Here is a 16,627-nt window from a genome sequence, read left to right as displayed (position 1 = left end):
ATTAGTCTATTATAATATTAGTCTTGAGAGTTGCCTTCCTGTAAATGTGCAAAGAAATATGAGTGTACCTGAACCACTTGATGAGCGTTTGTGTCATTGAGCACAAGTTCGGTAAGAGCTGCACAGCAAGCTAGAAAGAGAAAGAGACTTTCCAGATCATTAACATTCAGCATACATAGCTGCAATATGGTACAGTGCATTAGTAGGGAGACAAAACCACAAATTGCAGACTTATATTAATAATGTATTTTTGTCAATCTTAGTGCTTAAGAGCTAAACCGGTATAGGTGATAAGTGATAGATAATGTCTCCTGCCTCTAGCAATAAATTGCTAAGAAACTGTATATTAGTACCACAATTAATATTACTTTAGGATGCTTATGAAACCAAAACTATCCAGGGGCATGACCATAGGGGATACAGAAGTCCTTATTCCCCATATGAGTAGACTAGTTAGAGGGTCCAGTTACAAACTTTTCATTGGGCCGGAGAGGCTTCAAGTTACACCTCTGTAAATCTCAATCAAACACTGGCAATCCAGTCTGTATCATAAACAATTTCTTTCATAATCTGAATTTTTAACAGGATTGTATGGGAATTGGAGCAACCCAAGCCGCTGGTGCTTTTCCACCTTGTGCCAGAAGCCCTGAGCCCAATCAGTGGTCTTATCAGTTACTAGAGAGGGAACGGTGATATCACTCACATACATCACTGGTTCCTTAATAGCAGCAGATGAAGCAACTAGGAACTGGCACAGACAACAGACTGCCAGAGACAGATGAGTCTGCTTTTTTTTATTATTATATTATTATTATTTTTTTTTTATTTTTTATTTTTTTTAATTTTACTCGTTCCCTTGCCAACCTAGAGGTTGCTCAATTTCCTGGACAACTTCTTTAAGGAAGGGGCCCACGTAGCATAAACACCACAGTTTTGGAACATTGCAACATTGCTACACAATATGGAAAAATACATGCCGTGGACATGCTGCGATTTACAAAACCTTTGCAGTTTTGAAAATCACAGCGTGTTTACTATACCTACAGAAAAAACTGTGGATAGGTATAATGGAAGGAGAAAGTCCGCAGAGGAAACAAACCTCTTTGGACTTTCTGTGAAAGTGATGCAGAAAAAAAACTGATGCGTTGCTGCTGTGTTTTTTCCCACGTCGCTTTTTTGCTGCAGTCTGCTACATGAGGCGGTACTATTCCGTTATCGGGCCAGCAGCAGCGCAGTTCAGCAGCAGCTTTCGGGACAGCAGTTCAGCAGCGGGAATTACAATGACATCCGAGGACTGCTGGCCCGATGCTTGTGCCCAGTAACCAGTACATCGATGACCCCCCTCCCCCATCCTTCTCCTCCTGCCAGTGCTGCCCCCCAGCTCTCCTTACATCTTCCCCGTACCCTCTCCCCGCCACACGACTAGGCCTCACCTCAGCGCTAGTACCGAGACCGAAAGGAAAGACACCGGGGCTCAATCCAGGCCCTGACAAGAAACACGCCGACTATAGGAACGGTGAGCTACAGCGAGCCGGAGGGACAAACTTTCTGCAGCGTCCGGCGGCTATCTAGTAGCATTCATTGCTCAAGATTTACGGTGAGGCCTATTACAGGGAGAGGGTACGGGGCAGATGTAAGAAGAGCTGGGGGGCAGCACTGGAAGGAAGAGGAGGATGAGGGCATCGATCGATGTACTGCCTACTACACACAAGCACGGCCTCTATCATCGGGCCAGCATCGGCTTAGTCATGTGGCGGGGAGAGGGTACGGGGTAGATGTAAGGAGAGCTGGGGGGCAGCACTGGAAGGAGGAGGAGATGGAGGGGGGGTCATTGATGTACTGGCTACTGGGCACAAGCATCGGGCCAGCAGTCCTCGGATGTCATTGTAATTCCCGCTGCTGAACTGAACTGCTGTCCCGAAAGCTGGTGCTGAAATGCGCTGCTGCTGGCCCGATAACGGAATAGTACCCATGAGGCCTTAGCAAATCTGCGTTGGTAATCCGTTCGAGGGAGTCCGCATTGGCAAACGGTGTGCAGTGAAAGCACATGAACCCCATAGACAATAATGGGATCCGTGTGCTTTCCACACGGTCTCTGCACGGAACATGCAGACAGGAAAGTATTTCATGATCTACTTTCTTGTCCACATGACTTGTGCGGAGACTGTGTGGAAAGCACACGGACCCCATTGTAGTCTATGGGGTCTGTGTGCTTTTACAGCACACCGCTTGCCAATTCGGACTCCCTCAAACGGATTACCAACGCAGATGTGAACAAGGCCTTAGCCTAAGGTGAATGTACACATTAGACTTGCATGGGCCAAACCTACTGATTTCACCAGACTGCCTAATATATGGTATCTGTTCAGGTGTTGAGCATTCGTTTAACCTAGGGTGGGAGATGGTCAGGCATGTTAAAACTAAATTGAATTGCAGCATGCCTGATCTTTTTTTCTCTCTTTCCATACTACACAATGTGTGCATATTATGGAGCGTTCATAAGAAATAGTTGTCATCCAAATCAGCATAAAGTCAACAGGTGCTGAAAGTTTTAAACTTTACAGTTGTAGATTGAAGAGCAAAAAATAAGTCAGATATGATGGATAAAAACTTATTGTATGTGCTTACTCTGATATCAGAGCAATACAACACGGCTCATTTCAAGGCACTGCTCAAGTAGGAAATATGTGAGTCTCCATTGCAGATTCTGTATTTTTTGACAAGAAAAGCTTGTACACAGTACCAGACACCGCTACAGAACACAACAGACTCCACTGTGCCAATGAAGTATACCGTGTATTTAACCTGGTTCAGCATTGCAACTTCTTTTAAGTATGAAAGCCACAATGCTGTGAACAGAGCCTACTTCTTTGGTATCCAAATACTTAAGATCTTGCCTTACACAAATATGAATAAAAATGTATGCCTACAGGGTAAGGAAAAGCATTTTATTAAATCATGTTTATTATGTTAAAGAGAAAACAAAGCAACTTGCCAATAAAAATGATAAATCAAGGTGGTGAAAACTGTGGCTATATATAAACAAGACGTCAGCTGGCGACAACTTTCTCAACTGATGTCACTTCAAGTGGTTATGTAGCTGTAATGACTAACAGCTCTAGTACTAGTTCTAGTACTACACCCATATAACACTAAGGGGTTTACCAGTAGAGGATGGGGGAATAATTTTAAAATACACATTACTTACTTTATTTATTTAAGGCAGTACTGTTATATAGTCAATAAGAAAGAATTCTATCGCCAGAAAATACCTCTAGAAGAAAACCAATTTTCCGGAAAACAGTGAGGTAGATTTACCAATACTGTCTGAGGCTGAGGCTTTTCCCTTGTTTTAAATCTACTCCTGGCTTTGGCCAAAAAAACAAAAACAAAAAAAAAAAAAAACAGCATAAAGTGCAACAAAAAAATGCTGCGTTTCTGCAACATGGGGCTATAGCCTAAAAGTAAGACAGTACAAACTTAGATTAACCTATTCCCTGCCGACCATGTAGCTACACGTCCTCCCAAGGTGGCAATTCTATAGCCTATCACGTAGCTAACATGTCCTTAATACTAATGCCGATATCTCAGGACTGGATGGGGCTATGATGATGGTTTTAGATTCATTTTAAAGATGAGAATTTCATCCATACCAAGGTCTTCATGATATCCCTTACAGTTCCAGAGCGATTTACTATTGAAAACGCTATTTGGCATTGAGATCCAATTGCAGGACTCAATTCCTGACAGCATTTTCAACAGTGAATCGCTCCGGAACTATAAGGGTTATCATGAAGACCTTGGAATCATAGATCTTCCTCAAGTAGAGCCGACTGCGCATGCCCGCGGCCATTTTTTGCTCAGTATGCTCTGTACTCCGTAGAACTACACAAATGTACTGCACATGCGCAGTACGCTCAAGTAAGTGACCATAAAATGGCTGCAAGCATATGCAGTTGGCTCTGCCCGAGGCCCAATGGCAGAGCCAACTGTGCATGCCTAGAAGGCTGAAGCCCAGCGCCAGAAGAAGAAGCGGAGAGAGGCGTTCCAGAGAAAGATAAAGGCATCACTGGAGAGCATTGGGGACGACCCCAGTGCTGTTTGAGAGCGTGGGTCCGCCCCCAGTTCTGCGAGAGAAGTCATTTGCATACAGAAGAAAACCGGAATTTCTACCGAACGGAAATTAATAGGTGCCGCTTTACTGATTCCAGCACACTTGAAATTATTTCTGAAGCCCAAAACATTTTGCAATCAGTGCAGTTCTTTTCAGTGCCTGACATGTTAACTAAACTCTCTAATGTCTAGTGGGTGATGTCAGACAGAAGAAGGCAAGAGTCAGTGACACAGAGCTCCAATTAGAGACAGACAGTGTCAGAGTTCAGTCCTGCCCCCTGTGACTGCCCGTGACTGCTCCTGCCTGAAACCACCCACTTAACATTGGAGAGTCTGTTTAGGATATCAGGCACCAAAGCTACACCACTTATTATTCACTAATGCTGGGGGCTACAGAAGAAATTCCAACTGCACTTGAATCAGTTGTGGGACACCTATTAAAGGATGCAAAGACCTCGAGTTGTTGGAAATGCTTAAAGGCTCTCTATTACATCTAAGCAGGTTAATGACACATTCAGATGTGACTTTACAGTATTTAGAAACTTATATATACATTTACCCCAATTTCCATTAGTTTATGTTTCTTTGCACATAACAGATAATGTTACCTGCTTGGAGTGAAACAGTGTTTTCTTGTATTTCTCTTGGGCTCAAATCTTCAGATAAATAAAGATGCCGAATCCGGCCTGCAGCGTTTGCACTTGACAAGCTCCCGATAGACGAACGATCAGAAACCAGATACTGTTCCCTGGAAAGACGTAAAAGTGATATATTACAAATGATATGGTGTTAAACAAGAGCTTTCACTGGCATTGTGATATGATTAACTGGCTGTTCCTGGCTGTTGTGTTAACATCTCTTGTATTTTCACATTTGAAGAAAGTCAGATTTTTTGTGCTTTTATGTCTAGTGATATACTATGTAACAATTTCAAGTAAACATCATAATAAATGCAACCAGAGGAAAAAAAAATCTATCATCCTCAACATTTTCGTATCAGTTTGCTTACTTAACGGGGTTGTCCCATCACAAGGATCCTATCTATACTGCTTGTTAATGTGGATGTAAGACTTTTCCTAAATACATTGCTTCAGCAAAACTGCTTTGTTTGTCCACTAGCTTACTTTATTCAATTCATTGTTGACACAGCCCTTGACTTATCTGCTCAAAAGTCAAGGGATGTATCTGCCTGCTCTCAGGAGGAGGGAGGAGGGGCTAAGTGCACGGGAGCGAGCCTGTGTACCTAGCTATTCCTGTGTCTACACCATGTGACCTAGGTCCTGCACTCAGATAGGGGAGAGGAGCTGCTTTCATTTCTGAACTGTCTTCTGTTCTCCCAGTTATCAGGCTAGCTAATTCAATTGTGTTCATTATGGCAGAGACAGGCAGCCTCTGTATGTAACACAGAATGGAGTTGCTGCTGCCTGTACTTCATAGTCCAATATGGGTGGGCGGAGCTACATGCTAATTTTTTTTTTTTTTTTTGGGGGGGCGAGCTAAACGGCAGGTTGCATGTGAAACCCCGCCCACCAAATGATGCAAGAAACCAGGAAGAAAGAAGATTTTACAGTAGTGAAGACTGGTGAGTATGCGACGTGGGAATACCCCTTTAAAGGTGACAGATAGAATCATCTGCTTAAAGTGTGTACTTATTGTGAAGTGAGGGGGTTAGTTACCCCCATTTAGGTTCTAAACAAATCTAGTCTAAGCTTTGAAAAATAAGGGGAGAGGAGCTAGCATATACAATGTTACAAATGTGCAAAAATTCTGTACCGGATGTGTATGAATCATAATAAGGGCATTCAAATTTGCCAGAAGACGAAAAGAAAACCAGTTCCTTAGGATAAGGCCCCATGTAGTGAGCAGCAGCCGAAAAATGCTGCATTTTTTTCCTGCACTGTTTTTCACAGAAAGTCTACAGAGATCTGCTGACTTTCTGACTCTATTATACCAATAGGGAAACCAGTAGCGTTTCTGTAGGTATAATTGACATGCTGCAATTTACAAAAACACAAGTACTGTATTTTAGAAATTGCAGCGTTTCCTCTGTGGATTTCTTCTGCAATGGGTGGATGGGATTAACCAGAATCCCATCCACTTTGCAAGGACTGTAATGCGCAGCGTTTTTTTTTGCAAGCGTATACACTGTTTCTAGTATTTTCACCCTGTAGACCTTTAGGACAATGTGTATTTTCTGAAACAAAACAATCATACCCTTTCAAAATGTGGAGCAGCTGTTTGATCCCACCCCACGTCCGAATTTCCACACTGATTTCTGGGTCTTCACAGATCTGAACCAAGATCCAGACAACGCTCCACAGCAGCTTTAGGTGGTCAGAGTGAAGCAGACTAAGAAGAGTTGGAACGCCATCGTAAATCTTCACTTGTTCCTTTACATCAGACTCTGAACAGAGAAGACGTAGGAGCTCTGCTGAAAGCCTGCAGATTAAACAAACATATTCATCATGTCATGTTTTCAATTACTTTTTCCATAGTCTCCGAAGTGAAAATAATGTGACACTGTGTACGTAGCTTTTGCATTTCTTGACAAATTTTGCTGCTAGTTCAAGAAAGATAAACGAGAAAATAAAAGGTAATAGCGTAAAAGAGGAGTGAAACAATGTGTGATACTCGAATGGCATCAAATCTAGTTTAGAACACTCTTGAAAAAAGGCCAAGAGCAAAACTGCAACTTCAGAAAGAATGATAATCCCATATGTTAAAGGAGCTGCACCAATCTATTCTGTCATACACAAAACATATACATCTACACCTAATCCTCATGAATCATCCCTCACAAAGAATGTAATCTTCAGCTCTTTTGAGTGTTTTTCTGCTTGTATTTGTTGTTTTTTTTAACTTGTATTTGACTTCTCAGTGCAGTTTTTGTATGTTACCACATATATAGTTTTTATTGTTATGTTGTTAACATTTCACTGATTTTATACACAATTTGTATGCCTTATCTTACCCAAAACAGGTTGCCCATTTATTTTTCCTGACACTTTAGACTTAAGTGTATATGTATTTTTCATCTATTTTTGGTCTAATACAATACTATACATATAGAACTGAGAAAAACAAAGTATTCCCTCTTTGAATTCTACGGTTGTACATATCAGGACGTAATAAAATATAACCTCAGATGAACAACTCATCACCTCCCAGAAGCCATATCCGTTCACAAACTGTATGAGGGCATCATTTAGGCTGAGGGCTGGTTCACATCTGCGTTTGGTATTTCGTTAGGGGAGTCCGCTTGGGAAAAAATATAGACGACCAAGCATTTTCAGACACAGGGATACCTAATTTATATGTGTTTCACAGTATTTTCTAGTTTTATATGTATTATAGGGAAAGGAGGTAATTTAGAAAAAAAAAAATTTTACTTTTTTTATTTTTTTTTTTTAACTATTTTATTAGCACCTAAGGGGACTTGAACCTGCAATCATTTGATTATGATTTGATTTGATTATGGGCAGCACGGTGGCTCAGTGGTTAGCACTGCAGTCTTGCAGCACTGGAGTCCTGTGTTCAAATCCTGCCAAGGGCAACATCTGCAAGGAGTCTGTATGTTCTCCCTGTGTTTGCGGGGGTTTTCTCCGGGTACTCCGGTTTCCTCCCACTCACCAAAGACATACTGATAAGGAATGTAGATTGTGAGCCCTATATGGGACAGGGACTGACAATATCTGTAAAGCGCTGTGGAATATGATGGTGCTATATAAGTAAGCATAATAAATAAATAATAATAAATAGTTGATTGTAAGTCCCATAGAATGAAATACAAGTGTATTGCAGTCATTGGGAGATTCCATACATTACTACTGCGGCTGGACATAGACTAGTCACAATAGTAATATTCCTATGACAGGCCTGGGAGCCTTCAGCAGGCTCCCAGCTGTCACAGGAACAGGTCGCCTCCTGTGACCTCCACGCGGACAAGCTGGCCTGCAACTTTAAAGGTGTGGGGACTGGTCCCGGGGGCTATTTTTAAACTTTGGGGAGTCTTTGAAGTATTAATGCCTGCGATCAGAGAAGATTCTGATTGCGGGCAATAGCTCCAGTGTCTCCGCTGTACATTACTATTGCTATGGCAACCGCTCTTCAGCAGAGGGACCACCATTATCCTTATAGACCCGGCATCTGCTGTAATAGAACAGCGGATGCTGGGGAGGTTTTTATAGTCCATACTCTGACTATAAAACGCACCCCCATTTTCCTCCCAAATTTGGGGGAGGGAAAAAAGTGTGTCTTTGGTCCAAAAAATACGGTAATTGTTCATGCCCATTGTCATCAAACTTACCTTTTAGAGAGCAGATCATATTCTTGCAGTATCATCATCAGACTTTCTACGATACTGAGTTCACTAACTGCAGTTCTGCATTCTGGGCTGAAAAAATAAAAACAACCATTTCATACAGATGTCCATTTAAGACCACAATCTTTTCACCGTTTTACAGGGACTATGCATGTACATTTCCTGATCTACTGTATAAAATATATATATATATATATATAAGTAATTGGTCAAAGACACAAGATTTTTAAAGAGACTATTTGGAGTATGAAGTATACTAGCTTCTGGTTCAGATTCTGCATGTTTGGAATCTTAAGGTGCATTCACACGGAGGAAAATGGTGCTGAATTTGGTGTGGAATCCACGTCAGATTGAGCGCTGAAAAAAAAGCCTCCGATTGACTTCAATGGGTTCCTTTTCTGCAAGCATCTGGATATTACCTGATCTGCATACGTATTGTTTGGGCCCCTTCACACGGCATAAGCGTGCCGCTCATTTAAACATGTATACACGTGTCCGAGCACGGCGCTTCAAAACAGAGCCCATTGATTTCAATGGGAAGCGTGCATATATGCCGATATATGCGCGCTTCCCATTGAAATCAATGGGCTCTGTTTTGAAGCGTCGCGCTCGGACACGTGTATACGTATCTAAATGAGCGGCGCACTTACACCATGCGAAAGGGACCTTATACTTCCTGTGTCCTGTTCAGCAAGAGGGAGGAGGGGGGTGAAATACAGGAAGTGAGAAGAAGAGACAACAGGCTGAAACAGTGAGATATGGCAGATTTGCTGCAGAAATTTCTGTTACCAAAATTAGTTCTAATAGTGTTGCTGGTTGAAAAGCAGACTTGTAAAGAGTTAACATTAGAAATAAAATTAAAAAATGATTCGTAAGAGGGACCTAAGACCTCACTTTTACCAGTGACTCACCTTTCAGCCAAACTTGTAAGAGCAAGGAGGGCGCCCAGTAACACATTACTGTCTCTTGCAGCTAAGAGTCTCACAAGGGTCTGAAAGCACAAAAAAAAATAGAATGACTGTATATGAGGGCAACAGGGTTAAGTGGCTGTCAGACACTGATAGCAGTGGTGAGGCTATATGTAAAACGGTCCATCTTTAACTCTATGAGTGCATAGACGGCTGCAGAAACTCTGGGCTCCCTCTCTTACCTGCCCTCCCCTGCTACTCCAAAAAATTTAACAGTATAGTGAAGCAAAAAAGAAAACAAACTCCGTAAGCAATATCCCTTCACTCTATCCATATCCCTTCACTTCTGCCAGCATATTTATTGATCATGTTTGATTCAAAGGAGTTAGCTGTAAGTATCAGTCTTGATAGTCTAAGCAGGGTCAATGTTGTATATCACAACCCCACTTCTACCACTGATCTCATGTGGAAAAATAGCACCTCTCAAGACCACCATGGGGTAAATGTACACCAGCAGACAGCTGTCCATAGAGTATACTTTTTTTTTTTTTCCCATCAGTATGTCTTTGTAGAATGGGAGGAAATCCATGCAAACACGGGGAGAACATACAAACTCCTTGCAGATGTTGTTCCTGGCGGGATTCAAACCCAGGACTCCAGCGCTGCAAGGCTGCAGTGCTAACCACTGAGTCACCGCAGTATACTTTCTTCACTGGGCGGCAGGTAGAATTATTTAATCAAGTACAAAAGAAGGTTAAATATTATACAATAAAAGACATGACATTTTCTGAAATACTTTGTGTTTCATTTCCTCATTAGTTTCAGTGGATAGAACATTAATGTTATATCTAGACCCAGATCGGGGAATAGTAACACTCCTCAGGGAGAGTGTGCACCTTCACAGGTGAATGGAGATTTACAAGCCATTTCTGCTCCACTTGGGGGTTATGGGAAAATAATATGCAAATCTGTTCTCCAGGATGTAATTACGAGAACCATGCCTCTGTTTGCTGCCCTTTAGGGCCAGCCCCCTTAACATCATGCATGACTTTAAAAAGTCTAATAACATAATGCGGGGATTAATGCCAAACTAGTATTTCTATTCCAAAAGGAACACATTTTCTGCTGCGGACAGCACTGTTTCAATCTGTTGGATCTCTTCAGCGCAGCGCAGGGATACTAGTTTGGCAGAGTGAAGGTGCACACTCTCCCTAAGGAGTGTTACTATCCCCCTGATCTTGGTCTATAGTCTCTTACTCTGTTCAAACTGTTCTCCTAATTACATCCAAGAGAACAGATTTGCATATTTTTTCCCATATCTAGACCCATGCCAGCTGTCATGATCATGGCCTCACATGCTGAGCTTGGAGACTGAACTTTACCATCCTTATCTACTCCCTGAGACCACTTTTTACCTAAAGTACATTTTCTGGAAACCACATCTTTAAAATTAAAAGGAATCTCTGTTTCTTTGTCATTGGTGACACCATCCGGTGATCCTGTATATAGATGAACAGAGCTGCTCCCCCTGGAACCAGAGGCCTAGGAAGAAGGGAGTATTATGCTTCGTTCACACTTGTACCTGATATCCGTCCGCTTGCAAACAGTTTAAAAATAAAAAACGGTTTGGTACAAAAAGGATACCAAACGGTTACAGAATGGATACCAGACTGTCTTTTTAGATGATAGTCAATGGGTGTCCGTCAAAAAAACCGGACCATTTGTGTCAGTTTTCTGTTAGTTTTTTTCAGTTTGTGTCCGTTTTTGACCAGTCCATTTTTTTTCTTCTTTCTCCTTCTTCATTCTGAGCATGCGCAGAGGAAAAAAACGAACTGCAAAATTGACACTATTTTACTTTGCAATCTGTTTATAATCCATCTTCCTTAGACCTCAATGTTAAAGAAAATGGTTTTGAGGTGGTCCATTCTGCATCCTTATTTTTCATACGGACACAAAGTCCTGCAAGTCAGACGAGCAGATAAACGGCGTGAAGGGTCTAAATGCACACCTGCGGATTGGTTTAAAAACCCATTGAAATGAATTGGGTTTTAAACAAACTGGTTCCAAATAGTTTTTCTGATCTTAAGGCGGATTCACAAAGACCGGATATCAGGCGGAAGTGTGAACGAATCATTAGTTTGTTATATTTATAGCCAGACTAACATCAGTATTAAATAATAAAAAAAGGGACAACCACTTCAATGTGCCCATAGACTCATGATATATGTTATTGTCCTTCACCATCTCTTACTTTGTGCACGCCACTCTGTATTACCCACTCTCTTTGATCTTTAGCAGCAGCAAGTTTTTGAAAGATATCTGTAAGAATAAAAAAAAAAAAATTGTTTTATAGCAAGATTAGAATGAAAATGATTTAAATGAAAACAAATCCTAATAACGTTGTTCTCTAAACGTCTAGATCAGGGGTCCTCAAACTTTTTAAACAGTGGGCCGGAGGAAGAGCAGGTCGCACAGATATCGGGAGCGGTGCCCTCCAATAGATAAAGTGAAGCGCGCTACATGGCCTGGCCCGAGCTCCCCAGGAGCTTCATTATAAATGCATGCCTGCCGGCGTTGTCGGCGGGGCCAGACAGAAGTGCTTGGCGGGCCGCATGTGGCCCGCGGGCCGCAGTTTGAGGACCCATGGTCTAGATAATGGGCCTTCTGGATAAAATTCAGCTCGTATGAAAAGTGTCAGTTACCCATAGCAACAAACCAGATCATGCCCTTCATTATCAAACCTAGTGATAAAAAGGCAGTGCTGGACACCAAGCCTTTATGTGAGGTCTATCGTGCGATGCCAACAAGTTGATTCCAAAAGTGAACCTTGCTTTACAGTGCTTATAAAGGGTTAAGCTATTGTAGTGCTAGGAGTGTTTGCTATGCAGTTTTATTTTTTTTCCATGGCCTTAAGGGGGGGGGGGGGGGGAGTATACAGTACCTAGCATCCAGGTGAATAAGACATTTAGAAGGAGCAATGTGGCAATCTGTCAGTTGACAGCAGATCTGGATAAATCAATTTGTCAGATAGAAGCCAAGTTCAGAATATACATAGTCCCTCAAATTCTGCTTTGGAGAAGTATAGTATGAAGTCTAGTAGTCACCCCATATGCCAGGGCCACACTGTTAAAGGAAGTCTCCCACCTGCCCCTAGACTAGACCTGGGCAAAGCCCAGCCCGCGGGCCATATCCGGCCCTCTGACTGATTCAGACCAGCCTGCACAGCTTGACTAGGGAGGCGTGTCTAGGGAGGCGTGTCTTAGTGCCGGCAGGTCAGTGCAAGAAGATGGAGACGTGTGGTGTGTGTCATAAGGTACTGAGAGGGGAATGTGAGATGCAGGGTGGAGAGTGTGTGTGTGTGTGTGTGTGTGTCTATATGTGTCTGAATGTGTGTGTGTGTGTGTCTCTATATGTGTCTGAATGTGTGTGTGTGTGTGTGTGTGTGTGTGTCTCAGTAACCTAGCGGTAGAGATGGAAGGGAAATGTTATACTAGGGCAGAGATGGCAGATGGAGGGGGGACATGAAGCTGGGGGAGAGATGGAGGGAGGACATGAAATGGGGAAAATGAAGGGGGATATGAAACTGAGGGAGATATGGAGGGGTACATGAAACTGGGGGTAGATGAAGAGGGCACTTAAACTTGGGGGACATTAAACTGGGGACAACTGGAGGGGGCATTAAACTGTGCAGGTAGCTGGAGGGGGACCTGTCTGCCTCTAGTTGCCCCCAGTTTAATGTCACCCTCCAGCTACCCCTACGGTTTAATGTCTGTTTCCAGCTTCCTGATTTTAATGTCCCGCTCCAGCTGTCAATTTATTGCCCCCTCTAACTACCCCCACTGTTTAATGTCCCCCTCCAGCTGCTCCAGTTTCATGTTCCCTCCAGTTTCCACCAGTTTAAACTGGTGCACCAGGAGAGGGACCTAATACTGTGGGGCAGTTGGAAGGGAACATTATAATGTGGGGACATATAGTGTACGGGTGACTGTAGGAGGATTATACTTTGTGGGGGCACATGGAAAGATGATTAGGAATGGGCAGAGTCAACGTAGAAGCGGGTGGAGCTAAATTTGCAACAGCACGGCCCTCTAGCATAGTTTCAATTACTTATGCGGCCCCATAGGAAAATTAATTGCCCACCCCTGCCCTAGACTATGTAACTACTAACACTGAATTACACAGCACATTACAGCACACCTCTCAACTTTCAAAGCACAGAAAGAGGGACAAAATGTGTGGCGCTATGTTGTCTACACCCATTCTCACCCATTTTTCCATGTGTCCCCACACAGCATAATGCTCCTGCAGTCACCCTAACATTTTATGCATTACAGCATGAAGCCCCTCTCCTCTTTCCCCAGTTTAAACTGGGGGCAAATAGAGGAGGTCATTAAACTGGGGCAGCTGGAGGAGGACATTAAACTGGGGGAAACTAGAGGCAGACATGTCTCTTCAGCTACCCCCACGATTTAAAGTCCTCCACCAGTTGCCCCAGTTTAATTTCAACCTCCAGTTTAATGTCCACTCCTCCATTTACCCCCAGTTTAACTGACCTCCTTCATCTGCCACCAGTATAATGTCCCCTATTATCTCTCCCCAGTCTAATGTCCCCCCAAACTTTAACATAATAAAATCACTGATATTCGCCTCTCCTCTCTCCCCTTATGTCTCTTCTCCTGGACTGTTCAGGGAACTGCAGGAGCAATGTGAGTGGCGTCATCGCATCACGCCTAGAGCTCCCTTGGCCAGAGCGTAGCGAGGAGAACAGTGGTGAAGCAAGAGCTGTCCACTCCTGCTTCACCATTGTATTCAACTCATCTGCGCCCTCTCCAGACGCAGATGAGTTAAATCCAGGATATACCTCACACTGACCAAGACCATGGGACAGGACCCAAAATCCGTGACTGTACTGCAGAATCCGGGATGGGTGAGAGGTATGTTACAGTGACCTAAAAAGGTATCTTGTTTTGTAACGTTTGTAGATTTGGAGAAAAGCATCTTTGACATTTTATGTAAATGAGGCAATTGGTGCACAGGGGGTGGGACCGAAACCCTCAGAGCACTGTTCTTGCTTCTCAATTAGGATGTGTGATGTCATGGCAGTGGGAAGAACAATTCTGGTGCTGCAGGCCTTAGATGGTAGGGGTTTGGGCAGCAAAAGCATTGTTGCTGAGAGTTGAAGACTTCAAAGTTGTTTACAACAGTGACATATATGTAACATATATGTTATTTATCACTGTGACGTGCTCTGTAACATAGTGTAGACAGTTGAATGTGTTTGGGGGAGGTTGTAGATTTGCTGTCGTTCCTGTGCATCTTAGATAAGTGGCTGTTTATAAATTTATAAATGTATACAGGAAATAAAAGTAGGTCCTTAATTCTCCCTCCCTCGAACAGCACCATTCTAGTACTAAAGGTTTTGGTCCTCACCAAATTTTATTCAGAGATTAATGTTGTGACCATAGGCTAGTTCTATATCCCTTCTTTATATTACAGTTACAATTGAGTTCCCTGAGTAAGTTTTCACAGTCATCTGGGCAGGAGAATATTGCCACCCCTCCAGTATCCACATGGATCACATCTGTACAATCTTTCTGTTGCTCTACTAGCAATATATATTATAAAATATTCTTTGGCAAATATTCATACTTACAAGTCATATTGACCAGCTTGTCAACATTAAATTCATCTTCGCCAGATGAAAGGTATGTATTACAGGTTGTCTGCATGTACTGAAAATAGAAACAGTCATTCAACAAATGCCCAGCAGAGGGCACATTAACACTAAAATTCATGCATTATCTACGTGGCGCAGTAAAGAATGATAGATGGTTACTTCAAAGCCTGCAGGTCTGAATGGCTGTAGTTTATTTGGTACAGTTTATGGACTAAAATGAAAAAAATATACCAAAAATTCAGCTTTATTTGTTACGGTTTAAAACACAAAGCAAACTCAGGCTAAATTTTCATGTGCAGATTTTAAGGGGGTTACCCGAATCAAAAGTTGTCAACTGGTGCCTCCGTTGCTGAGATATTGCCATTTTTATCAATATGCAAATAAGTGACAGGTAAGAGGAAACGCTCTATTTGCTGCTCTTGAGTTCATTTGTATATTGATTAAAAAAGGCAGTATCTTGTCCAAGGGGAAACAACATTTGATTCTGGTGCCAGTAACCTATTTATCTATGAGGCTGGGTTGATATGTATAGTAAATCCTTATACTTGAAAGACAGAAAGAGTTACTAGAATCTGTAAATAACGTTCTATGATAAATAACATGGAGCAACTCTCACCTGGTGTCTAAAAGAGCAGCTCATCCAGGCACAGGTAAAGAGAAGTACAATAAGTACAAGAAGCCCCTTAATCTAAAATCAGTTACTTTAATAGATAAGCATAAAGAAAATGCCACAGCCATACCACATAGGTCATATCTGTACTCATATTGATAATACAACCTGACAATGAGTGATTTAAAGGGCCATACTGAGGATAAGGCTATTGGTCACTCCATAGTTCTCAAGTGTGTCATGGTCTGACCAAGCAGGGTCCCTTATATATAGTGTGAGAAGGTGACAGGCAGAGTGCCGGAGTCCTGGTATATCTCCTCCAGGTTTCTGACCTATGTGTGGTCCAGGGAGGGTCTTGAGTAGGCCTCAGCCCAGGTGTAGGTCCTGGGCTCATTAATGGGCCATAAAAGGCTGCAGAGCCTGCACTTCAAGGCAAATCCTGGGACCGAGAAGAGGCGCTTGGGTCTGGCTATGTTATCTGTTTGTTGTTGTGACTAGTAGTAAGCCACACGTATAGTTAGCCTTGTTCTGTTTAGTTAGTACTCAGACAAGCAGGTTTTTGTTTCACGTTTTTGTACTTGAAGTGAAGGTTTATTTTATTTTGCTATTTTTTCAAATAAATCTGTTTGCACCAGATATGGTGTCCCTGTCTCTGACTGGTTGGGTCCGCATCATTGCTGCTACTGAGCTACCTTCCACACACTAGATACCCTCCCTATCTTGCTATGATTTTGGTTTCCCCCGATGAACCATGGAAACGAGGGGAAATCAATTGGGATTATTTTACTGCAACTTGGACAACTTTACTGCAATTTATGGGCATTGTTAATTTCATTTGAAGATATATGGACTACAGGATCCTTCCATAATATTGGAGCCTGATCTTTCTGGATGACATTATCACTACAAGTATAGATACAACCTTATGTCATATGATTTTTTTAGTGGTACTGTCCCGAAAGCTGGTGCTGAAATGCGCTGCTGCTGGCCCGATAACG

The 16,627-nt window shown here is 42.4% G+C and overlaps 1 protein-coding gene across 1 annotated transcript in view; it reads right to left on the bottom strand.

The window, feature by feature from the left end:
- NEK10 (NIMA related kinase 10) overlaps nt 1–16,627 on the bottom strand; it is a 136,145-nt gene that overhangs the window by 98,831 nt on the left and 20,687 nt on the right. The window contains exons 7-13 of the mRNA XM_075271366.1: nt 14,996–15,074; nt 11,594–11,661; nt 9,346–9,425; nt 8,420–8,506; nt 6,328–6,552; nt 4,722–4,861; nt 69–130 (exon numbers count right to left, since the gene is read on the bottom strand). Coding sequence (XP_075127467.1) covers nt 69–130; nt 4,722–4,861; nt 6,328–6,552; nt 8,420–8,506; nt 9,346–9,425; nt 11,594–11,661; nt 14,996–15,074 — 741 coding nt within the window. The remainder of the gene's footprint in view (nt 1–68; nt 131–4,721; nt 4,862–6,327; nt 6,553–8,419; nt 8,507–9,345; nt 9,426–11,593; nt 11,662–14,995; nt 15,075–16,627) is intronic.

Source organism: Leptodactylus fuscus, chromosome 4 (assembly GCF_031893055.1).
Source record: "Leptodactylus fuscus isolate aLepFus1 chromosome 4, aLepFus1.hap2, whole genome shotgun sequence".
Classification (NCBI taxonomy): domain Eukaryota; kingdom Metazoa; phylum Chordata; class Amphibia; order Anura; family Leptodactylidae; genus Leptodactylus; species Leptodactylus fuscus.
The sequence above is the reverse complement of the archived record's forward strand: the minus strand, read 5'-3'. Positions and strand labels throughout refer to the sequence as shown.